The 26,305-nt window shown below is 38.4% G+C and overlaps 1 protein-coding gene across 1 annotated transcript in view; it reads right to left on the bottom strand.

Annotated features, from left to right (window-relative positions):
• LOC127454388 (threonylcarbamoyladenosine tRNA methylthiotransferase-like) overlaps positions 1 to 26,305 on the bottom strand; it is a 594,560-nt gene that overhangs the window by 209,541 nt on the left and 358,714 nt on the right. The window contains exon 9 of the mRNA XM_051721568.1: positions 9,482 to 9,648. Coding sequence (XP_051577528.1) covers positions 9,482 to 9,648 — 167 coding nt within the window. The remainder of the gene's footprint in view (positions 1 to 9,481; positions 9,649 to 26,305) is intronic.

The following is a 26,305-nucleotide window of genomic DNA, read 5'->3' as shown; positions in this document are numbered from 1 at the left end:
TCCAAAATCATAAACATAAGAACAAGTGTACAAACAAATTTATCTGCATAAGCACCTGATGCAAATACAGCGAAAATGTTAAATGAGTACCTTTTCTGTGCACATCCGTAAAAAACTGTACGTAGTCTCGTATTATGGCAGAATTGATCTCAGATAATCCCACCCCTAAACTAAATAACAACACCATCTAATTGATCACAAATTGACTGCTCTTGGTCTCTTTAAGCTGCACTAAGTCCCTGAATTTTTCATGTTTTAGTCTAAGGTCTAACTTATACACATTCATTAGTGAATGAGACCCAATGTGTGTAACACAAGCTGGCCACAAGCTGCTTAAAAATGACTCTACATCCAAGAACCCATTAGCTCCAACTCAATAAGGTTTTCCAGTATTCCAAACTGGGAAGGACGCATCTTCACATATACTGCATATATACAGTATAGGGGGAAACTATTATTTTGTTCCACTGCATTCATTAGACTCACTGTGCTCTTCCATTTGCCAGGTGTTTCTATGGATCTAAAGTCAGACAAACAGCTTTAACCTGCAAGTCCCTAACTCACAAACAGATTGAACAGATTTTCATTGCATAAATCCTGTCTACTGTCCTTACAATGGTAAATTAAGCCCCTAATGGACAAAGAGTCTCAGGAGATTCATTAAAATGAAAATGGTCTGTGTTTGGGATGAAATTAGCGACCGCTCCAAATACAAATTGCAGCAGACTCCCCTGTGTCTGTGCTATAATTGACTGAACTCATCTCTTTCTAGATTAAAGGCCAGAAAAAGAGGATAGTGCACATTGGATGAGAGTTAGAGTGTTTTGTCGCCATTGGCTAGTATATTTTTGTTTTTACACGCCTGAATTTTGGCAAGCAAGGGTAAAGCAAATGAAAAAGATATTAAACAAACTGGGAAGGAAGCATCTTCACATATACTGTATATAACATTCACATATATGACTTCATGTGCTATAGTATGTGAGAGTGTATAGTTAATTTCATATTTCTTAACTGTAATCACATTTTAGCTTTTTAAAAATGTACACATTTCACATTTGATCAATTTATATAATGCTATGATATTGCATTTACTGTATAAAAACCTTCATTTGACATTTCATACACATTTTTTAACAAAATATTCACAAGGATGGAATCTATTAAAGAAAATGTAATTCCACATATAACATTTAAGTGGTGCTGTATCAAAAGTATTTATATATTTACACATTTATTACACTTACCGGATTACTAAATTTTGTTACATATTAGTTTATATGCATATTTTGCACAATTTATAAGAATTTACATTGTATTTACATTGATATGTATAACAAGCACTACAATTGTACTGTCTCTCTAAGAGTACCGGCAATACAAGAAGCAAATGTTTACGGTTTAATGAGTGGAGCGGAGCGCACATTAACAAGAAAGAAGTCGCGTGGTGGTTTCTCGCTCATCCGTGCAATGTATGATTATAATTAATGTTTTAAAATATTTATTGTACAAGTTCTCAAATTCAACTCTAAAAGCTAGAGTATTGCATTTAATTTTTTTTTTTACCTTCCAACAGACACATTACACTTGTCTGAAGTCATGCTGTAAAATAGAGCATTTTCTAAAAACAGTTCGTGAAAATGTTTAACCAAAATAAACTCTGGATATATGCCAGGTTATAAAACTCTTCTCCATCATTTTATGAATAACTGCTGATATGATCGATTGAAAATGTACACAAATATCTCTTAAATAAAATTAATTAGTAATAATTAATAATAGTAATAGTGCGATCAAAATTGTGCCAGGCAATTTTTGTGAATAAAGTACAATCTATAATAAGCATAGTTTACATAGAAAGGAGGCATGTTTGCATGCAAAGGAATGGCAATGACTTAACTTAAATACTTAAGACGCAGCACATTTTCAGTGCTGACTGCGCCTGGTTAAACCAGATAATGGGTGGTAAGTGAATAAGACACATGTTTTTGCTCTAAAATACCACACACAAAAGTGGCACAACTGTTTAGTGAATGTGCCTCTGAATATTTAAATTATAGTCAGTGGCTAATAACAGACATTTATTAGTCGCATAGCGCAATATTTGGTAGCATATGCAAGTGATTTACTCACAGTGTTGAGGGCTGTTTGTTAAATTCAGTGACTGCATCTTTCTTAGTGTAGTCTGCACTTTTATTCTATTTCATTTCATTTGCAAGTTTGCATTGTCATTGTTTAGTGATGTTGGAACAAACTCAAAGGTGGGGCCTGTTCTAAAGTATTTGATAACTAAGTAACCAAAAAAAAAAAAAAAAAAAAAAAAAAAAAAAAATTTCCTCTCCTTTTGGGGCATGGGTAACTCAGCGAGTATTGACGCTGACTACCACCCCTGGAGTCCCAAGTTTGAATCCAGGGTGTGCTGAGTGACTCCAGCCAGGTCTCCTAAGCAACCAAATTGGCCCGTTTGCTAGGGAGGGTAGAGTCACATGTGGTAACCTCCTCGTGGTCGCAATTAGTGGTTCTCGCTCTCAATGCGGCGTGTGGTAAGAAGTGCATGGATCGCGGGGAATAGCATTAGTCTCCACATGCAGTGTCTCCACGGTGTCATGCACAATGAGCCACGTGTTAAGATGTGCGGATTGAAAATGCGGTCTCAGAAGCAGAGGCAACTGAGACTTGTCCTCCGCCACCCAGATTGAGGTGAGTAACCACGAGGACCTACTAAGCAGCGGGAATAGGGCATTCAAAATTGGAAAAAAAATAAATAAATAAATAATATATATATATATATATATATATATATATATATATATATATATATATACACACACACACACACACACACACACATATACATACACAGCTGTGCTCAAAAATGTGCATACCCTTGGAGAATTGGTAATATATGTACCATTTTTAAAGAAAACATGAGCAGGCAAAACACATTTCTTTTATTTCTTATGGGATTCATATTCAACTGTAGGTTATAACAGAATGGCACAATCATAAAACATGGCAACAAAGAAAAAAATGAAATGACCCGTTCAAAAGTCTGCATACCCTTAGTTCTTAATACTGTGTATTGCCCCCTTTAGCATCAATGACAGCGTGCAGTCTTTTGTAATAGTTGTCTATGAGGCCCCAAATTCTTGCAGGTGGTATAGCTGCCCATTCGTCTTGGCAAAATGCCTCCAGGTCATGCAAAGTCTTTGTCGTCTTGCATGAACCGCACGTTTGAGATCTCCCCAGAGTGGCTCGATGATATTAAGGTCAGGAGACTGTGATGGCCACTCCAGAACCTTCACCTTTTTCTGCTGTAACCACGGAGGGTCAACTTGGCCTTGTGCTTAGGGTCATTGTCGTGCTGGAAAGTCCAAGAGCGCCCATGCGCAGCTTTCGTGCAGAAGAATGCAAAATGTCTGCCAGTATTTTCTGATAACATGCTGCACTCATCTTGCCATCAATTTTCACAAGATTCCCCGTGTCTTTAGAGCTCACACACCCTCAAAACATCAGTGAGCCACCACCATGCTTCACAGTGGGGATGGTATTCTTTTCACTATAGGCCTTGTTGACCCCTCTCCAAACATAGCATTTATGGTTGTGAACATAAAGCTCTATTTTGGTCTCGTTACTCCAAATTACAGTGTGCCAGAAGCTGTGAGGCATGTCAAGGTGTTGTTGGGCATATTGTAACCGGGCTTTTTTGTGGCATTGCCACAGTAAAGGCTTCTTTCTGGCAACTCGACCATGCAGCTCATTTTTGTTCAAGTATCGTCGTATTGTGCTCCTTGAAACAACCACACCGTCTTTTTCCAGAGCAGCCTGTATTTCTCCTGAGGTTACCTGTGGGTTTTTCTTTGTATCCCGAACAATTCTTCTGGCAGTTGTGGCTGAAATCTTTCTTGGTCTACCTGACCTTGGCTTGGTATCAAGAGATCCCCGAATTTTCCACTTCTTAACAAGTGATTGAACAGTACTGACTGGCATTTTCAAGGCTTTGGATATCTTTTTATATCCTTTTCCATCTTTATAAAGTTCCATTACCTTGTTACGCAGGTCTTTTGACAGATCTTTTCTGCTCCCCAAGGCTCAGTATCTAGCCTACTCAATGCATCCACGTGAGAGCTAACAAACTCATTGACTATTTATACACAGACACTAATTGCAATTTAAAAAGCCACAGGTGTGGGACATTAACCATTAATTGCCATTTAAACATGTGTGTGTCACCTTGTGTGTCTGTAACAAGGCCAAACATTCAAGGGTATGTAAACTTTTGATCAGGGCCATTTGGGTGATTTCTGTTATCATTATGATTTAAAAAGGAGCCAAACAACTATGTGATGATATATATATATATATATTTATTTATTTATTTTTTTTCTCACAGGGAGTTCAATCCACATTGTATGCAGGTCATAGTTTTAAGTATTAAGTTTGTTTAGAACTTAGGCAGCAGTGCTTCTGTTAAATAAAGAAATAAAGAAATGATTGATTGATTAATCCATGACCCTAACCCTAAATTAACAATAATGACTAGAAATGCTTGGACTAAAGAGGACAAAAAAAAAAAAAAAAAGGCAGAAAAACAGTGGACACTCTCCTAGGAATCCTAAGAATGCAATCTGTTAAGTAATGAACAATCATTTCCTATGTGCCAGATCCTGTGGTATTACTCTAGGTAAGGAGTCTTGGCCATTCAGATAAATTCAGTCTGATAAACTAAGCGGGCGTGTGACAGGACCCCAATTTAAATGCAGAGCAGCTCAGCATTCCATAGTTCTGGCTGCAGGTTAGACTTTTTACCTTAATGTGCTACTGATTACACAAATCTGACTTTGATGTCATCTTATTTCATGAAGGAACAACTTGGTTGGCTGAAAGTTTAGGTTTCCCAAAGCCGGAGTGTATCGCCTTCATTATACAGTCATGGAATATGACCTGCCGTTTAACCTGCCACGGAGCGTGGAACACCATACATGAATACTATAAGAGCTGTGTAAAATCCAAGGACAGGGCTCTCAAATTATATATTTTAAAACTAGACACAAGCTCTCTCCAAGTCCAAGTACAGAGCTCAAACTCCATCTATATACCCGAGCACCATCCAAGCCTTGACCTCCAGGCCAATAGCATCCATTTGATATGCTGGAACATTATGCGCTCACATGCTGCAAGTAAGTGTTCACTCTGTTCAAAACATTAGTTAGAGCACATTAGCCTTCACATTTTTCTTCCTTTGAAGAGTCGATTAATTGTTGGCCAGCATCCATATAATTCGTCCCTGCTTCAATTCAAGAGGTCACAGGGAAGTCACCTCATTACGGCAATCCTTTCTAAGAGCAAAACAAGAGCGCTTAACTGCCATCTGAGTGTACACTTTGGTGTAGTGCCCTTTTCACTGGTCTCCTCTCAGGTGAAGCACCCTCAGCTGACAGGCTACACCGCGGGCGGGTGCTGATTAGAGCACGGAGGTGTCCGCTGGCTGACAAGGAGGTCAGGGCTCAGCCTCTGTGATGGTAAGCTAATGAAACGTTGCACTGTTAGCATACGCTCAGGTGCTTTGATCCGGGTGCAGCTTTTCATAATGAAAAAAATAATGGTAACTGAAGCTTTGATAACGTTAAGAAAAAAAAGAGCGGTGAGCTAAAGACTGGTCAAATAATGTCCGAATGACCTTGTGTAAACTGCATTTGCAAAATGTTTACAGTTCAACAGACCAGTGTTGAGGAAATGACATCGGAATGTAGCTAGTCATAATTAAAGTATTTAAATGCAGTCGAGCAACTCTTTTGGAATTGGGGCAATATATTTTAAATATATCTATCAGATAGTATATTTCTGTGTTTTTTTTGGTTTTTTTTAAAACTTTTTGGCCTTAAGTACCCCCACAGCAATATCAGCAAGGCTCAAGTTCCCAATCATCGAATCAATGATGAGGTACTTGAATCATTGGACGTTTACCAATGACTAAATTTCATGAAACATTATCATAATTATTGTAATGTCTCTGATGTACAAAATGAAAAGATGAAGTAGCCAGTTAAGACGTTTATCCATCATCAACAACAAAAACAAAACCGGGCCATATTAGCCGTGAAATACACAGTTAGATCACACAAATGCTATTAATCATAGAGAGGACCTTCTACTTTGGTATACACCGATCAGCAACAACATTAAAACCACCTGCCAAATATTGTGTAGGTCCCCCTCGTGCCGCCAAAACAGTGCCAACCCGCATCTCAGAATAGCATTCTGAGATGATATTCTTCTCACCACAATTGTACAGAGCGGTTATCTGAGACTTACCGTAGACCTTTTCAGTTCTAACCAATTTGGCCATTTTCCGTTGACCTCTCTCATCAACAAGGCGTTTCATCCACAGAACTGCCGCTCATTGGATGTTTTTTTTTTTTTTTTTTTTGGACCATTCTGAGTAAATTCTAAAGACTGTTGTGTGTGAAAATCCCAGGAGATCAGCAGTTACAGAAATACTCAAACCAGCCCATCTGGCACCAACAATCATCCATGTGATTATCTAATCAGCCAATCGTGTAGCAGCAATGCAGTGCATAAAATCATGCAGACACGGGTCAGGAGCTTCAGTTAATGTTCACATCAACCATCAGAATGGGGAAAAAATGTGATCTCAGTGATTTGGACCGTGGCATGATTGTTGGTGCCAGATGGGCTGGTTTGAGTATTTCTGTAACTGCTGATCTCCTGGGATTTTCACACACAACAGTCCCTAGAATTTACTCTGAATGATGCCAAAAACAAAACAAAAAGACATCCAGTGAGCAGCAGTTCTGCAGATGGAAATGCCTTGTTGATGAGAGAGGTCAACAGAGAATGGTCAAAGTCTACGGTAACTAAGATAACCACTCTGTACAATTGTGGTGAGAAGAATAGCATCTTATAGCATGTTATTATATATATATATATATATATATATATATATATATATATATATATATATTATATACTTTTATAGAGAATTGGGGACGGGCTCTTTTTGACACAACTAACCATTAAGTGACTTAGCAGCCCCAAGAACACCCTAGAAACTGTATAGAGATACGCTAAAAACTACTTTCAACATCTTAGCAAATACAAAGCAGCGCGCTAGTAACCACCCATAACACCCTAGCATTTTGATGGTGAGTTTTGAACAGGCAAGTACCACTCACTTTTTCTTCAGATTAGACAACATTCTAGCTTTGTAAATTACATGGAAGGCTCTCTCTCTCTCTCTCTCTCTCTCTCTCTCTCTCTCTCTCTCTCTCACACACACACACACACACACACACCAGCAGAGCACTGTAATCAGTACCACTCCTGTTTGACAGGTGCTTTTGTCATTTCAAAACGTTGAGGCAGAGTGTCTATAAATCACACATGTTCTTATAAGCACCTCTAATGCTGCTAAATGAGTCCTCCGAAAGACTGTAAGACAGCTCTCACAGATGCAACTTTAACCTCCCAAATCACAGAATAATTTGCCACCCCTGCAAAACCTCTCCAGCACTAAAAAGCATTTAAGAGGCAGTTCATGGGGGAGGTAGAAAGCAAGATGGGTAAGATATACAGTGAGGTTCAAAAGTCTGAATCCACTTGTGAATATGCTTCTATTTATGTTCTTCACTACAAGCAAGGTAATCTATATATATATATATATATATATATATATATATATATATATATATATATATATATATATATATATATATATATATATATATATATATATATATATATATATATATATAACATACACACACATACACACACTCACCAGCCACTTTATTGGGTAACCCTGTACATCTACTTATTCATACGTTTATCTTATCAGCCAATTGTGTTGCAGCATCGTAATGTAAAAAATCATGCAGATATTCCCCCATTCTGATGGTTGATGTGAACATTAACTGAAGCTCCTGACCCATATCTGATTGATATTTTACATTACAGTGCTGCCACATGATTGGCTGATAAGATAATCACATGAATAAGATGATGTACAGATGTACCCAATAAAGTGGCCGGTGAGTGTATACACACATATAACAATAAACCCAGAAGGAATGTGTTAAAATAAAACAATGACTGTAAAAGTTACTCAAAGTAGTGTTAACAAAACCTACACCATTGTTGAGTGTACCATTAAGAGTGTGACATATTTAGAAAATGGAAGAATGAGCCGTGAGAGGAGAGACAGGTGGAAGAGCAAGTGAGGCTTTGAGAAGAAGTGTCGTTTCACCCCATCTGTCTGCACGTGAGGGGAGAGTGAATGCTCGTCTCTTGAGACTCCGCTTGGCATTTTCATCACCAATGAAAACCATTATGCCTCATTCTTACAGAGTAGCTGACGCAATATATGGAGCACTGAGAGCAAGACTATTCTTACCTCCCATTAAAGACTGGCACACTCAGTTGTGAAAGACTGTTTTACAATCTTACTTGTTCATGTACTGGAAATCAATAGAGACTGCAAATCTTCAGGAAAAGAAAAATGAGAAGTGACCTAGTAAACATGTTCTCCTGCTTTCCGGAAGACAAATAGACGCATCAAAGCAACGGCAGGCAATTAAAAATACTTGCTGAGTGTGTGGAAATAAAATAAAGACAAATAGTCAGAAGATGAAAATCAAATTAGCACATAAAAAAAAAAGAAATAACTGTCCCCCAGCAAGTATACAAGCGTGGCTACATTTCTAATTAGCATTTAATTGTTATATCCTTTCATTTAGGGGAAAGAAAAAAAAAATCATCACTTTTTAATTTGAATGTAACAGAGCATAAATGTTACCTATACATATGGGGGAGGGGCAGGGGGGAAATTACAACCTCAATTAACCCTCTGCAAATTAAAACTGCTTCTCCCAGCACTTCTCATTGCTGTCTAAGGGATTACGGGTGTCCTCGGCATCTGGGGCTCAAAGGGGGAATACTGCATTCTGGGTATTGTTTTTAAATGATGGGAATGAGGTTGTGGTGTTAAGTTGGGAGGACTGGACATAAGGGACTGCATTTTTAATCTACTGTGCCAGAAAACCACTGTAAGGGCATAACTGACACGGAAGGCCTATTCACAGAAGTCCAATGTGACTAAAAGACACACAAGTATGGGATATGCATACACTTTAGTTGTTTGGTTTTCAAACAAACAAATAAATCCACCCTAAACACACACAACTGGTTTGATTTGAGTGCCACAGAGCCACATTTTTCGGGAACTCGACATACAATGGCTTATTCATTGCTTTCTCTGTATATGAAACTGAAATAGGCACAATTTAACATCCAAATTGCATACTTCCTTATTAATGAACTGCCCTGCAACTGAAAAATAAATAAATAAATACATACATAAATCATAATTCACTTACTGCAAGGTATTAATGGTGGCATGCATGATGGGAGGCATGTACTATTTTCTTTAAATTTCACTATTGGTCTTATAATCAACACTTACCTCCAGATGTTCCAGGATATATGGGGGGTTGGTCATGCCCAGACGGAGCATTGCTCCCTCCGGTATCTCCTTCACCAGTTCCCAGAGCAGAGTTGGCAGGTCAGTACCAATATCTCTGCCATATGCCCCCGTGTCTTCACTGGTCAGCCAGATCTCACAGACACCCTCTACAAGACAAGAGGAAGCGGTGTTTATTGCATTTTCCAAAGTGAATCATATTTTTAGGAATTACAGAGCTTGCAAAGGCAAATACTTGGTGTTGGTTTCCTAGGCACAAACTGAACATGATGTCCGTTCCAAATCCTAGTTAGATGCCTACCTAGGCAGTATTTTGAGGCCTAACAGGGGTGGTAAAAATGTGAAAAGAAGGCAGACAAACACAGAGAACCAATTTACTCAAAACTGAATCATTATATATTTAACCCTTGAAGCGGCGGGCCCGCAAGGAAAAAAAAAAGTCTAAATATTAATAACTACAGTCTTGACCAACACAAAATAGGTATTGTTTTAAAGCTTAGAAGCTCTACTTTCCAATACATGTAGGGATTATGACCAAAACTGAACAAGTGCTTTGAAATTTGCAGACAAATCAGAAGCGTTCGGTTTTGATAATTTATTAAAAAAAATTATAAATAAATAAATAAAACAATGCACTGTACACATTATTGTAATCAGTAAAAACATCAAGCTGATCAAATAGCCATGTATCATATGTTGCTGGAAAGCTCTCAAAGAGTAGCATACAACAAGCCTGTTTGTTTTACTCACAGACAAAATTATACTTTTATGCTGTGTTTTTGCATATAACTTTATGAAACAGAAACGGGACATAAAATATCATATACCATTATTTAGAGGAGGTGATTATCTTTCAAACGAGCCCACACAATTTTTTATGTTTTATTTGTTTGGAGAGGCTTTTGGACACACGGAAATGTTTTTGGACACTATGATAAATAATTTTTGTAATGCTATAACTTTTGATTGCTTATCGTATCAACATTTTTTTTTTATTATTATTATTTTTTTTATCTTATGTAATTATTTAATTTTGATTTACTTGGCTTCAGTAGTCAAATTAATATAAATTAGTTATAATAGCTTTTGTGAATGAATATAATATAATTTAAATATTAAAAGTAAATCAAAGTTCAAATCTAATTAACATTTCACTATATTACCCTATATGTATATTTGCTATGCATTTTAATGTTTATTAGAGTATTGTCTTGTTTGCTTTAGAATATTTAGGTACACTCTCAGACAAGAGAGTTGTACACAGAATTACAACTGACAAGTGTCATTTAGTCTATAAACTGAAATGGTGTCCAAGGCCTTGCCACAGTAAGAACAGCTCTGAAATTAAATTCTGGACTAGTGCCTTTGATAAAAGCAGCCCATACATTCCAACCTCCATGCATTATTTATTGCTCTCCAAAGCGGGAATGGCCACCAGTGAATGGAGAAAGCTCCACCCATTGGATGATAAATCTTCCGAGCTTTCTTAAACAGACTGTGAGAGACTTCACAAAGGCAACTTTGACCGGGCATTATCACCCGGGTGGAAAGCCGGCAACATTTGGCCCATCAATTAATGTCCATGAATCAAACCCGACAAGCTCTGCTGGATACGGCTTAACACGCGGAACCATTATTAAGGACACCAAAGTCGTTATGACACTGGTGTGAGTGAATGAGAGTGTGTTTGTGCGTTTATAACTGAAATGAAGTCAGAGTTAAGTCCAGATCTGTTCAGATCAAGACCATTAGCTACACTGCTGATGGGTGGCCTTCTGCTTGCATTATTAATCTCCTGCTAGTGAATGGGAAGTGAAGGTTAGTCAGCTGATCATTATAATGCCATTGTATTTCACAGTCATTATTAAAAAAAAAAAAAAAAAAAAAAAAAAAAAAATAGGATTGCTAATGGATGATTCAGCAGCTCTAATAAATTGTAGGGGTTGGAGTAAATCTACAGTCTGGATTATAAAGACATTTTTATGTATGTGTGTCATATGGTGAATGGTAAAATTGCTGTAGTGTTAAGATTGATTCTGAAAGACTGTGGTGGGCAGAGCAAGTGTTATATCTCAGATGTCAGGTTACGTTATTGACTGTGGTGGGTAGCAACTTGATGTCCAATGTAAAATCTGGATCCTGAAGTAAAACCAGTTGAGAACCACTGCTGTAGTGTTGGTAGCTGTTATACGTGTATGTCCTGTTAAATACAGTAGGTATTTTTGCATTTAATTTTAATAAAAATAGTGAAATAATTTTCTGTGTTGAGACATTTCAATAATACTACAGCTATATGAGCTTCCACAACCCTTCAAGTGTCAAAAGATCCCATTAAATAAACACTCACGACAAGAAGGACATGAATAACCCATCTATAATGATTCTAATATTGTTTTAAGTTATTCCACCACCGACACACGTAAATATTAATTTCCCACACCTGTGGCTTTTTAAATTGCAATTAGTGTCTGTGTATAAATAGTCAGTGAGTTTGTTAGCTCTAATGTGGATGCACTGAGCAGGCTAGATACTGAGCCATGGGGAGCAGAAAAGAAATGTCAAAAAACCTGCGTAACAAGGTAATGGAACTTTATAAAGATGGAAAGGAACATAAAAATATATCCAAAGCCTTGAAAATGCCAGTCAGTACTGTTCAATCACTTGTTAAGAAGTGGAAAATTCGGGGATCTCTTGATACCAAGCCAAGGTCAGGTAGACCACGAAAGATTTCAGCCACAGCTGCCAGAAGAATTGTTCGGGTTACAAAGAAAAACCCACAGGTAACCTCAGGAGAAATACAGGCTGCTCTGGAAAAAGATGGTGTGGTTGTTTAAAGGAGCACAATACGACGATACTTGAACAAAAATGAGCTGCATGATCGAGTTGCCAGAAAGAAGCCAATGCCACAAAAAAGCCTGGTTACAATATGCCCGACAACACCTTGACACGCCTCACAGCTTCTGGCACACTGTAATTTGGCATGACGAGACCAAAATAGAGCTTTATAGTCACAACCATAAGCGCTATGTTTGGAGAGGGGTCAACAAGTATTCACTATATGGTGTAGCCACCAGCTGCATTAAGTACTGCAGTGCATCTCCTCCTCATGGACTGCACCAGATTTGCCAGTTCTTGCTGTGAGATGTTACCCCACTCTTCCACCAAGGCACTTGCAAGTTCCCGGACATTTCTAGGGTAATGGCCCTAGCCCTCACCCTCCGATCCAACAGTTCCCATACGTGCTCAATGGGATTGAGATCCGGGCTCTTCGCTGGCCATGGCAGAACACTGACATACCTGTCTTGCAAGAAAACATGCACAGAACGAGCAGTATGGCTGGTGGCATTGTCATGCTGGAGGGTCATGTCAGGATGAGCCTGCAGGAAGGGTACCACATGAGGGAGGAGGATGTCTTCCATGTAACACACAGTGTTGAGATTGCCTGCAATGACAACAAGCTCAGTCCGATGATGCTGTAACACACTGCCCCAGACCATGATGGACCCTCCACCTCCAAACTGATCCCGCTCCAGAGTACAGGCCTCGGTGTAACGCTCATTCCTTCGACGATAAACGCGAGTCTGACCATCACCCTGGTGAGACAAAACCACGACTCGCCAGTAAAGAGCACTTTTTGCCAGTCCTGTCTGGTCCAGCGAAGGTGGGTTTGTGCCCATAGGCAACATTGTTGCCGGTGATGTCTGGTAAGGACCTGCCTTACAACAGGCCTACAAGCCCTCAGTCCAGCCTCTCTCAGCATATTGCGGACAGTCTGAGCACTGATGGAGGGATTGTGCGTTCCTGATGTAACTCAGGCAGTTGTTGTTGCCATCCTGTACCTGTCCCGCAGGTGTGATATTCGGATGTACCGATCCTGTGCAGGTATTGTTACATGTGGTCTGCCACTGCGAGGACGATCAGCTGTCCTTCCTGTTTCTCTGTAGCGCTGTCTTAGGCATCTCACAGTACGGACATTGCAATTTATTGCACTGGCCACATCTGCAGTCCTCATGCCTCCATGCAGCATGCCTAAGGCACGTTCACACAGATGAGCAGGGACCCTGGGCATCTTTCTTTTGTTTTTCAGAGTCAGTAGAAAGGTCTCTTTAGTGTACTAAGTTTTTATAACTGTGACCTTAATTGCCTACCGACTGTAAGCTATTAGTGTCTTAACGACCATTCCACAGGTGCATGTTCATTAATTGTTTATGGTTAATTGAACAAGCATGGAAAACTTTGTTTAAACCCTTTACAATAAAGATCTGTAAAGTTACTTGGATTTTTACAAAATTACATTTAAAATACAGTGTCCTGAAAAAGGGACATTTCTTTTTCTTTTTTTTTTTTTTTTTTGCTGAGTTTATATAAAATCTAGGAGAAACACCATTTTGATTTTATTATTTATGTACTTATTTGTTATTAATCTTTATTACTGACTATTTACTTGTCTTGAAAAATTGCTTGACAATTTGAAACACTGTTTACTGAAATTAGTTAGTATTTTGTTGTGGTATCAAAATTGTTATTAAAAATGGTCAAATTGCTTTTATACTCTTAGCAAAATTGACATTCCAAATACCCAAATTAATCAGAACTGAGTCAAAAATAAAATCGGAATCTAACTGAATAGTCTAACTGTGAATCTGATTCGAATTGGGAACTCTGTACTGACACCCAGCCCTAAACATAATGCTTAGTGACTGTGATAATTAATTCAACCACTTGTTGGCATTGCATTTTCATCTTAACTGAAAATTTGCAAGTATAGATGTATTTCATTCAATACTGAAATCTTTCAATAAAACACAATTTTCAATCTTAAACATGGACTATTTTCCAAAGTGTTTGTGTACAGAGATAAACCTGCCAGAAGTAATTATTTTTCAAAGAAAGTTGCCGATTGAACTAGCTAATCTCTTTTCAAATGAGCGGTGATGCAATGCAGAGTCTACGAATAGAACAGCAGACAGTAAGCTTGTTTACATGGACACAAGAAATCTGTTCATTGAGAACAGCTGCTTAAGACACAAAAGTGTCAGTCACATTTACACGTGCACGCGGTTCACTTGCTGCCCCCGTATACATGTGGCTTGGTCAGAATGTGATGCATGTGTAAATAATGGACATGACATCCGAGGAAGTCTGCACTGTGTGTTTTCTGTTCTCTGTTGCTTTGCTTTATTTCCAAATGCTCCACATCTGCAGCTGTTTTTGTTTCTTTAAATTTACCTAACTTTTGTGATAGTTTGGTTTCACTCTTACATCATACTCTGGGATTTCCCCAGTGCACTTTAACCTATATGCGGACACAAGGGACAGTAGTCTGTATTTTAAATTGCCGTGTTCTAGTTGAGTGTGTATATGCGTGCAATTTTCCTTTTTCCCACTGTGATCCACATACATTTTTATTTATTTATTTGCTGTTTGACTAGTTGACATGATGCAGCAATACATCCGGTGACAGTTTAGTTTTCCGTTCTTTTTCAGGCACATGCACACTCTTAAAAAACATTTTAGAAAGCTGTCTGCATTTACATGGACACATAAACCACATTCTACTGTAGAAACTCAGGTTAAACTGTTGTCTCTTAATCCCTTAAGTGGCACAAGGAATGTAATTGCTGGATGTGTGAAGACCCAATTAGAAGGAATCTGCATATTCAGGCAGTAGACAGTAAGTCAGCTCACTAGGTTTTGGAACAGAGAGAGCAAGAGACTCTGGTAGATGGGAAAAAGGTGCTATGACACAATTTTATCTTAAAGCACTTAAACACCTGGTGGAGTTATTACAGGAGACAGGCAATAAATGGACATTTCCAACACTTATGTATGGTGGTAGATGATTTAATTTTCAATGGGGAGGGGTTGAGCTGATTCACAGGTAGCAAAGTGAAACATTGCCAAGCCTGCAGTGCACATTAAGCTCAGGTGAGGTGATAATGAGGGAGCTGTGTGCTGTCCACCCTCAAAGGGTATGGTATAGCATCAATGATTCTAAAGACACACTCTTTATATCATTCACTGTGGATGTGATGGCATGGTCGAGTGCCCATCTGGGGAGAGATAAAGCGTAAAGGACATCCACCTGAGGTGAATTGTGACTAATTACCGTTTCTATGTTAAAGGTGAAAGTTGGGTGGAGATAAAAGATGGCCCAGTCCAGAGAGAGAGGACGAAGCCGAGTCTGTGGGAAAGTGACTGCTGAAAAGCATATATTTGTGTGTTTATTTCATTATGCTGAAAAGCAAAGTGTGTGTACACTGTAAAGTGTTGCGATTAAAAGTGACTTACTTTGGAATGTTCACCCAGCTCCTGCTTCCTCCTTTGATCCAAATATGAACATTTGCTACATTGGTGCTGAAACCCGGGACAAGGAGGAAGAGTACGCTGCTATGGAGTCATCTTTGTCACTGGAGGAAGTATTCCGATCCCTCGCCAGCATCCACCAGGCTCAACACCAGGCCCTCATGGATCTGAGGGCGGAGCAGCAACAGCGCTTCGAGGCACTCCTCGAACCTCGACTGATGGGCATTGCAGAGCATACCACGACCCCAACAGCAGCGAACCCCCATGTGTTGCTTGCAAATATGGGGGCGCAAGACGATCCGGAGGCCTTTCTGGAGCTCTTCGAGCACATGGCCCAAGCTCTGAAGTGGCTGTGGCCGCAATTGGCAGTCCAGTTCTTACCACTGCTGACCGGGGAGGCCTAACTTGCAGCCCAACAGCTCCCAGTCGACAACATCCTGAGGTACACCGAGCTGAAGAAAGCCATCCTGCAGCTGGTCGGCCGCAGTCCAGAAGAGCACCGCCAGCGGTTCCGATATCTGATGCTGAGCAATGTCGGCTGCCCGTTTGCCTTCACTCAACAGCTCCGTGACACCTGCCGACGGTGGGTGCTGGCTGAGGATCCCAGCAACGTCAGGCATGTCACCAATCCCGTGGTGCTGGAGCAATTCATCTCTCGACAACCGAAAGGATCGGCAGAGTGGGTCCAGTGCCACCGCCCGGCATCAATGGATGAAACAGTACAGTTGACGGAGGACCATTTAGCAGAGTACTCGGGGGCCGGCGTGCCCGCTCTCTCTCTCTCTGTGATCCCTCCCCTCCTTCCTTCTGACCTATCCAGTTCCCCTGGTGCTCTGGCCTCGGAAGTGTATTAACTCTCATGTTTCTCTCTCCCATGGCTCTACAATTCTTCCTCTCAGGTGGATGTCCTTACCACTTTCTCTCTCCCCAGACGGGCACTCGACCACGCCCTCACCTCCACACTCACATACACACAGACTCGATCACACTCAATATTACATATCAATGGAACACCTTTTATTTTTGCTCAGTTCCCATCTTGTACAATTCACTGCACTATTTCTACTGGGATTAAACATCCCATCCAAAATGAATCCCAATGAATAAGACTACTGAATAAAACAACAACACCACAAATGATGACAAAGTTGGATAATTAAGCAAAAAGGTATGAGAGGTTGTAATATATTATTTATGAATATAGTCACAGCTAAAGGCCATTGTTATGCACAATATTAAAGGTGACAAGTGTATTGTTTTCATCAATGTTTAAATACTTTCTCCAATCCCAGCTTAATGTGCACATACAACTATAAGACATTCATAGTTAGATTTCCACACACAGTGTAAATATTGTGGCGCTATCAGAACATTGCTCTGTCTGTTTGAGCATCCAGACAGCAACCACTAGACATAACAAAAGTTTCCGGGACTATCTGTTTTACTGAACAATGTAAGACTGGGAGTGTTTGGTAAACCACTCTCAGAACTGACACCAAACACATTTACATGTGCACCAATATGCTGGTAACTATATAAAAAAAAAAATAAAAAAAAAAAAATATATATATATATATATATATATATATATATATATATATATATATATATATATATATATATATATATAAAATAATAATACAAAATAAGTGTAGTTTATCCAATTAGAGTGCCAGTAAAGGTGTTTATATAGAATGTGAAAAACGGTTATAGGCACAAATCTGTGTGTGCCCATCGTTGTTATACTTTAACCATTTATGACCTTAACCAAAACAATTAATGGCGTATAAGCCGTTTACATGACCTTACATGTTGTTGGCTTATTAAGCATAATGGTTGTAAGAACGAGCATGCAAACACACTCATTTATGCAATTCTGTCTGGTGTCACAAGAGACTCTTAAATTCCACTCTTCACCTTTAAGCAAATTCATCCAATTCAAGAGAAGCACTAGCTACTATATACTTGCAGAGAGCAAGACTTTAATCCTTTTTTTTTCCATGGGTGTTCCCCTATACAAGCAAGGTCATTATGTTGGTTCCAATAAATGTGACATGTTTCTTGCCACAACAAAATACCATAAACATAAATCACGGTCATTGGCAAGATGTAATCATGTAACCCACAAAACAGAGTCAATTAACCTGGGAGACACAGCAGGGCAGCTGTCATTTAGCGTACAGGACAAACAGGACGTGCCCACATTGACCCTGTGCGTTTCCATTACCTGAACCCTCGTTAAATATGCCCCAGCTTGTGGCCTATGTCATGTATTGATGTCATCCATGTATGGGGCTGTTCGTTTTTCCAGCAAAAGAGAAACAGTAGAGGGAGAGTAAAAACCAGGCGAGGGATGGAAATTGGGGCGGTGTGGAAAAAGTGACCTCTTCTAGGGTGGGAGCAGTGGACACAAGCAGCGTGAATGTGTCAGGACACCATTGGATCTAGAGTTCAGCTGCAATGGCGCAGGCTACAATCCTGTCTTTCCTGCAAATAAATGCATTACTCCATCCTCTTTGCTCTAGATTTTTCCTGTACAGGCCCAGCGCAGCAGGAAACCCAGGGTCAGAGAGTTTGTGTATGACAGTCAGTGTCAGAACCTGACCAAAACAGGGCTGCATGCCACCATGGTGTGTCCTTAAGGATGTTCAAAATATGTAAAATTAGGCTGGTTTCAGGTTAACCTGAATCTGATCAAATGCATTTCTTAGAGAACATTAAAATTGGATACATTCTTGTGTTCAACATGACGTAGCACACCGGAGTGGAACTACAACGCAAGGGTCTCAAGACACAACTAGTCGGTGGGTTGCGTGAATGCCTAAATCAGTTTTTTCCAATCCCAGTCATGGAGTTCCCTGAAAAAACATAATCAGGTTTTGGAAACATCGGACTGGATGAGTTTAGGACTGATTTAGCCTTGAAAAATAAGGCTGGTTTTGGGTTCACCTGATCTGACACATTTCTGAGGGGATGTTCACACAGAGCAACGTTCTTGTGTTCAAAACTACTTGTTAACCTCACTACTCGACTGATGTTGCGCAACTAGTTGACAATCATAACCCAAATTTAGTCCTTGTAGCCTAGAGCTCAATAGGACTGCATAACAGTGCTATAGCTCCAACCCCAGCTGCTCTCCATCTCGCTGTCTCTCTGCCTGGTGCATGTTATCTAAACCCAGTTGTGTTAGGCTCACTGCAGCATCCCAATTCTCTCCCACATGCCATGAGTACTGAGAGGAAGCTGCTTTTGAAGCACATGCTTTGAAGAACATGTCAGAGTCAATAAGTTTAACTCGATGGGAAATTGATTAAACTACATTGTGGAGGGTGGAATAGTGTTAAAAATATACATTTAATGCTTAAAACAGATGTTTCAAGAAGCAAGTGAAAATAAAGCTAAATTGTTAATTGGATTTTAAAACACTCATCTCAAGCTGAACTTCGCTTGGTCTTTCAGGCACCGGCATGTGAATAATTAATATCATAGAATGCTTTTAAAAAGCATGTTGTGCAAACACAGTAAAGTGCCTGCTCTGATTTGGAAAGCAAGGCCGCAGTGGAGCTTCAGTACAACGGTGTGAGAGAGGGTGTGATCCCTATAGTCCTGACACATCTTATTCTAACCTTGATAACTGAGTGTTCTCCAAGTGTTTTCAGCTCTTGCTCTCTAGCTTTAGGGACATACATATCCTCCATCTCACCAGTTAAGGGCTGTTGACGGTGGAAGTTTTGTGACATATGCTGCGAACATACACCGATTAGACACAACATTAAAACCACCTACCTAAAATTGTGTAGGTCCCCCTCGTGCTGCCAAAACAGCGCCAACCAGCATCTCAGAATTGCATTCTACAACAATCATCCATGCAATTATCCAATCAGCCATTCGTGTGGGAGCAGTGCAGTGCATAAAATCATGCAGATACGGGTCAGGAGCTTCAGTTAATGTTCACATAAACCATCATCATCATCATCATAATAATAATAATAATAACATTTAAAAAAATTTAAAAAATGATTTGGACTGCGGTTGGTGCCAGATGGGCTGTTTTGAGTATTTATGTAACTGCTGATCTCCAGGGATTTTCAAACACAACAGTCCCTAGAATTTACTCAGAATGGTGCCAAAAAAAAAAAAAAAAAAAAAAAAAACATCCAATGAGCGGCAGTTCTGTGGACGGAAATCCCTTGATGATGAGAAAGGTCAACAGAGAATGGCCAGACTGGTTCGAACTGACAAAGTCTACGGTAACTCAGATAACCACTCTATACAGATGTGGTGAGAAAAATAGCATCCCAGAATGCTAGTCTGAGATGTAAGTTGGTGCTGTTTTGGCAGCACGAGGGGGACCTACACAATTTTAGGCAGGCGGTTTTAATGTTGTGGCTGATTGGTGAATATATATATACACACACACAGTTGTGCTCAAAAGTTTGCATAACCTGGCAGAAATTGTGAAATTTTGGCATTGATTTTGAAAATATGTCTGATCATGCAAAAAAAAAATAAAATAAAAAATAAAAAAAAAAAAAAAAAAAAAAAAAATAAATAAAAAAAATTATTTAAGGATAGTGATCGTATGAAGCCATTTATTATCACATAGTTGTTTGGCTCCTTTTTAAATCATAATGATAACAGAAATCACCCAAATGGCCCTGATCAAAAGTTTACATAACCTTGAATGTTTGGCTTTGTTACAGACTCACAAGGTGACACACACAGGTTTAAATGGCAATTAAAGATTAATTTCCCACACCTGTAGCTTTTTAAATTGCAATTAGTGTCTGTGTATAAATAGTCAATGAGTTTGTTAGCTCTCATGTGGATGCACTGGACAGGCAAGATACTGAGCCATGGGGAGCAGAAAAGAACTGTCAAAAGACCTGCGTAACAAGGTAATGGAACTTTATAAAGATGGAAAAGGATATAAAAAGATATCCAAAACCTTGAAAATGCCAGTCAGTAATGTTCAATCACTTAAGAAATGGAAAATTCAGGGATCTCTTGATACCAAGACAAAGTCAGGTAGACCAAGAAAGATTTCAGTCACGACTGCCAGAAGAATTGTTCGGGATACAAAGAAAAACCCACAGGTAACCTCAGGAGAAATACAGGCTGCTCTAGAAAAAGACGGTGTGGTTGTTTCAAGGAGCACCTTGTGTGTCTGTAACAAGGCCAAACATTCAAGGGAATGTAAACTTTTGATCAGGGCCATTTGGGTGATTTCTGTTATCATTATGATTTAAAAAGGAGCCAAACAACTATGTGATAATAAATGGCTTCATATGATCACTATCCTTAAATAAAAGACAGTTTTTTTGCATGATCAGTCATATTTTCAAAATCAATGCCAAAATTTCACAATTTCTGCTAGGGTATGCAATCAGTCAATCATTGTTTTGATGAATGAAGGCTATACAATGCTTGAAATGTCAAAAAAAAAAATCAAAATCATACAAAGGTGTATGCTACAGTCTTCAAAGAGAACGGACAACTGGCTCTAACAAGGACAGAAAGAGATGTGGAAGGCCAGATGTACAACTAAACAAGAGGATAAGTACATCAGAGTCTCTTGTTTCAGAAATAGATGCCTCACATGTCCTCAGCTGACAGCTTCATTGAATTCTACCCGCTCAACACCAGTTTCATGTACAACAGTAAAGAGAAGACTCAGGGGTGCAGGCCTTATGGGAAGAATTGCAAAGAAAAAGCCACTTTTGAAACAGAAACACAAAAAGAAAAGGTTAGAGTGGGCAAAGAAACACAGACATTGGACAACAGATAATTGGAAATGTGTGTTATGGATCTTAACCCCATTGAGCTTTTGTGGGATCAGCTAGACTGTAAGGTGTGTGTGAAGTGCCCGACAAGACAGCCACATCTATGGCAAGTGCTACAGGAAGTGTGGGGTGAAATGTCACTTGAGTATCTGGACAAACTGACGGTTAGAATGCCAAGGATCTGCAAAGCTGTCATTGCTGCACATGAAGGATTTTTTGATGAGAACTCTTTGAAGTATTTTAAGAGGTTCTGAATTGTTTTGTTTTTTTCAAATTGTAATAGTAATTTTTTCATGTTATTAATGTCCTGACTATACACTGTGATCAGCTGAAAGCCACTTTGGTGAATAAATGTACCAATTTCTTTCCATAAGAGCAAAAACTGTACATTATTCCAAACTTTTGGTTTGTGTGTGTGTGTGTGTGTGTGTATATATATATATATATATATATATATATATATATATAACACGAAATCTCTAAATAAAATGTTCTCTAGTCAAATTAATGGTGGTGATTTGGGTGTGATAACCTGGACATTCATTAATACAAAAAAACAACTTAAACCCCTTAAAACTTCATCAATTACCCTCCTATTAAGGATGCACCAATATTACAGTTCTGGGCGATGCAACAGGCCAATAATAAGGTTTATGTTGAGGCTGATAACTGGACAATAATACTGATATATCAGTAAATTGTACAAAAATCGATATGGCCCCTAAATATTGTGCATCTCAACTTCCTACTTGGAGGAGGAGACAGGAAAGTAGGGGTGAAATGAGAAATGGAACATGATTCAAGCCGAACTTAAACCTCAGTTTGAATTTGCACTATTGCTGCACCACAGCTACCAGTGATCTATGTGTGTTCAGAATTCTGCTCCACCACATTCAGACAGGTTTAAATAGCCCAGACTCTTTAGCATAGCTTACTGTTGACCCTCTCCACTGCTCCACCATCTGTGTACAGAGGTATTCACCCATCAAACCCCTCCTCCAGCTTTGATTAGCATGCTACTGTAATAGGGTGGGGTGGAGGGGAAAAGGTTGTGTGTCTTGTCTGCATATTTATAGCAATTATCAGTCATGCTCCATCCTCTGTTCCAGGATTCCCTCTCTCTCGCTTTAGCTGTTTTTACATAATCCTCCCTAGTGTTATTTTGCTCAGTCTGCATGATAAACATTCCCTAACCGTGGGCGATAGTCCTACTGCCTCTATATATCTTTATTCACGCTCAGATTAGCTTAGTCTCTAGGCACTTTCCTCTCCCGACCGTCTTCCCCTTTTCACCACATAGAGAATTGGAGAGCTATAATCCAAATTACAGTGTTCACTCAAGTACACACAGGGAGAGCTCATCCAACAGTGAAAATGATGGTGATATTTACTCATCCTCATACTGACGTGTTTTCTTCTGTGAAAAGAATATCCTGGCCACACTTTTTCATACAGTGAAAGTGAATGGGTTCTGGGGCTATTAAGCTCCAAAGTGGAAAAAAGAAAAAAGAAAAGAAAAAAAGCCTTTTTTACTATTAAGTATAAAAGTATAAAAGCGGTCCATACAATGCAGTACAAATGATATATAATCATAGCAGCCTTTGAACATCCTAAGGGCACCTTCTAGTTTCGCCACTTCTTCGTTCCATAAATGTGCAAAACAATAGTTATTTTAGGCTGTACAATTCTGTACAGTGTGACAAGCAACACTAACGGCTCAAACGCCACAATTTCCTGTTCAGTCACAAGCCTAGGCATCTCAAAACAGAGAGTACATGGAATTACCGGTGTGTGAACTAGAAGGGCTTTGATGTTTCAATGCTAAAACACTCTGCGTAGTGGTACGGCGTATCACACAAAAGCTTTCTTCTGATAAAGCGGGACTGTAATTATAGAACTGATGTGCTTTATGTGATGCCATAGGAGTAGAGAAGCTGTCAGAGTGTTTATAAAAGACATGTTGAGACAAAAGAGCAAACAGACAACTATAAGAATACATTTACTTTTCACAGTGTTGAATATTAACTGCTGACGAAAGTCTTCTATTTAAGAACAGTTTAGAGATAACATTGTAAAACATGCATATATTTTTTATTTTTTTTTGTCAGAAAATTATTGTGGTGAAATTTAAATAGTATCCAAGAGACAGTTTGATTGATGATTCTTATGAGCTTTATATGAGAGATAGAAAGAGGGTGTAAGAAAGAGTTCTTCAGTATGTCTGTGGCCTGCAGCTCTCAGGTTCGATTAATGATGTCATATATCAGAGATACAGAGAGGAGAGTTGGGCTGAAGTGGTGGTCAGTGTTTCTGTCATAAGAGGACAGAGAAAAACCAAGATAGAACCTATCAAAAGCTGCATTTACATGATTCACTAGAGTGCAGAATCAGTGTTTCACCGGCGCTGTGTTGCCATTCCGTCTTAACAGACAATTCGGATGAAGTATCATTTACGTGCAGAGTGCCAGTGCTCAGAGCAAAACAAGACTTTTCATGTGGAGTTCAAAACAGCACAAATCATGTGAATGCGACTTCACGACTGCTGTAGTAAAGTGAACTGCCATGCTAAAAATTGTGGAGGATGAGGATTTAAGATATTTAATGCCCATTACAATTTATACTCAACCTATTAGAAATAGTTTTTTCAATTAGTCAACCTCCCACTTAAACTTTGGGAAATATTTAGTATTACTTGAATTGGTGCTATTGTAGTGCATTTCTATATTTATACCGTGGAATACTACAAAATCTTAATCAACATTATTGTTATATATTCTTTTTCTTTTCTCAGAAAGAATTAAATGCATTTTGACATAAGTATACAGAGAGCCAACATCTGTGATTAATCACAATTAATCATATTAAAGATAGTGATTAATCGTGATTAAATATTTTATTCGACTGACAGCACTACTGTGTGTTTGTGTATAATATATATATATATATATATATATATATATATATATATATATATATATATATATATGTTGAGAAAATGTCAAGAGTACATGTCTGCAAATTCTAGGCAAAGGGTGACTACTATGAAGATGCTAAAATATAACACAGTTTTGATTTATTTTGGATTTTGTTTAGTCACAACATAATTCCCATAGTTCCATGTATGTTATTCCATAGTTTTGATGACTTTACTATTATTCGAAAATGTGAAAAATAAATATAATAAAGAATGAGTAAGTGTTTCAAAAATGTTGACCGGTTGTGTGTGTGTGTGTGTGTGTGTATATAAAACCTTTAAGTTCGAAGGTCAATTATGAATGACGTAATTTTATCTACTGATAATGCTGTAAACACTCATAGACCAGTGGGATGTAACATGTATACATTTTTTTTTTTTTTTTTTTTAAAAACAGCAATTACCATCTCAGAAGATTTCTGGTAAAAATCATGTTTTCCCCACAACAGGGCAGACAACAGAACAGAAGAATGAATAAGACTGTAATAACTTTGGTCTTAAAACTGGCATATCTACACAGCCATTCCATCTCACATCTTCTGTGAGCTGAGCTACCTGTCAAAACAAACCTCTCCATCGCCACTCTGAAGCCGCACTGCCGGGCAATACATTTACGTCACAAGCCAATTAACTGGCAAAAAAATGCACAGTGCCTCTGCAATTTGCATAGAAATTAACAGTAATAATCAGCGATGAATTAAACAAAAATGTGTGAACATGTTTGTGTGATGCGGCAGCGCGACTACAAATGTATTAGCACGTCCTTCAGTGTTTACATTTCTTCTTATTAGATGAAATGTCTCAGTCATTATCGTCTTGTTTAATCAAGTAGCTATCATGCAAAAAGTGATGCTATAAAGTGGAAACTAAATTAACAATCAATAACATACGATAAAAATTAACATTATATTTTAGTTTCACAAACTTTATCGGTATGACTATGATCTTTATGATTACCTTTGATGAATAAGACATAAAACACTGTATATAACGCTTAACAAATCAATAGAATGAGTTGCCTCTATATATATATATATATATCATTTTTTTTTTTTTTTTGTCTTTTCTTCAAACGTGGCTCATACAATCAGAATTTAGTGTACCAACAGAGAAATCTGCCAACAATTCATGAGACAGCATACAACAAATGTGCAAATTCTAATACAATCCCATTCTAACATTTAAAGGAAAAATTGAATACATGAAAATTGTCACTATTTGTTCAACCTCATATTGTTCTAATCCCATCTGACTTTTAGAAAAAAAAAAAAAAGAAGAAAAAAAAAAGAATATGAAATGCCACTTTCAAGTAATATTTTTTTTTCTTTTTTTTTTCTGTATTTTGCTATAGCACAGTTGCCCAGGAAATTGAATTGCAAATCACTCTCACAATAGCCTACATTTGATTTGTCACCCCTGTCTAAAGCAAAGAGGGAGAGCAGTTGAACAAAAACTTACACATCACACATATTTTACATTTAACAAAATAAAATATAGCCATTACATAGTTTGTTCAACACAACAGCTTCAAAATGGCAAAAGACTGGTCAGAGTGAACAAATCCTAAAATATGTCTTCATAAATCTCTTTGATGAGGAATTATGTTTTGGGCCTAATAGCCTTGTATGTAGTGTTAACCTTCAAACAAATCATTCATGTGTAAAGAAATGTGTTTATAGATCTGCTCCAGTCAACTGCATTCAAACAGTAAATTCAGGACAGCTCTAACTGCTTTCTTTGATC

The sequence above is a fragment of the Myxocyprinus asiaticus genome, chromosome 16 (genome assembly GCF_019703515.2).
Source record: "Myxocyprinus asiaticus isolate MX2 ecotype Aquarium Trade chromosome 16, UBuf_Myxa_2, whole genome shotgun sequence".
In the NCBI taxonomy this organism is placed as follows: Eukaryota; Metazoa; Chordata; class Actinopteri; order Cypriniformes; family Catostomidae; genus Myxocyprinus; species Myxocyprinus asiaticus.
The sequence above is the reverse complement of the archived record's forward strand: the minus strand, read 5'-3'. Positions and strand labels throughout refer to the sequence as shown.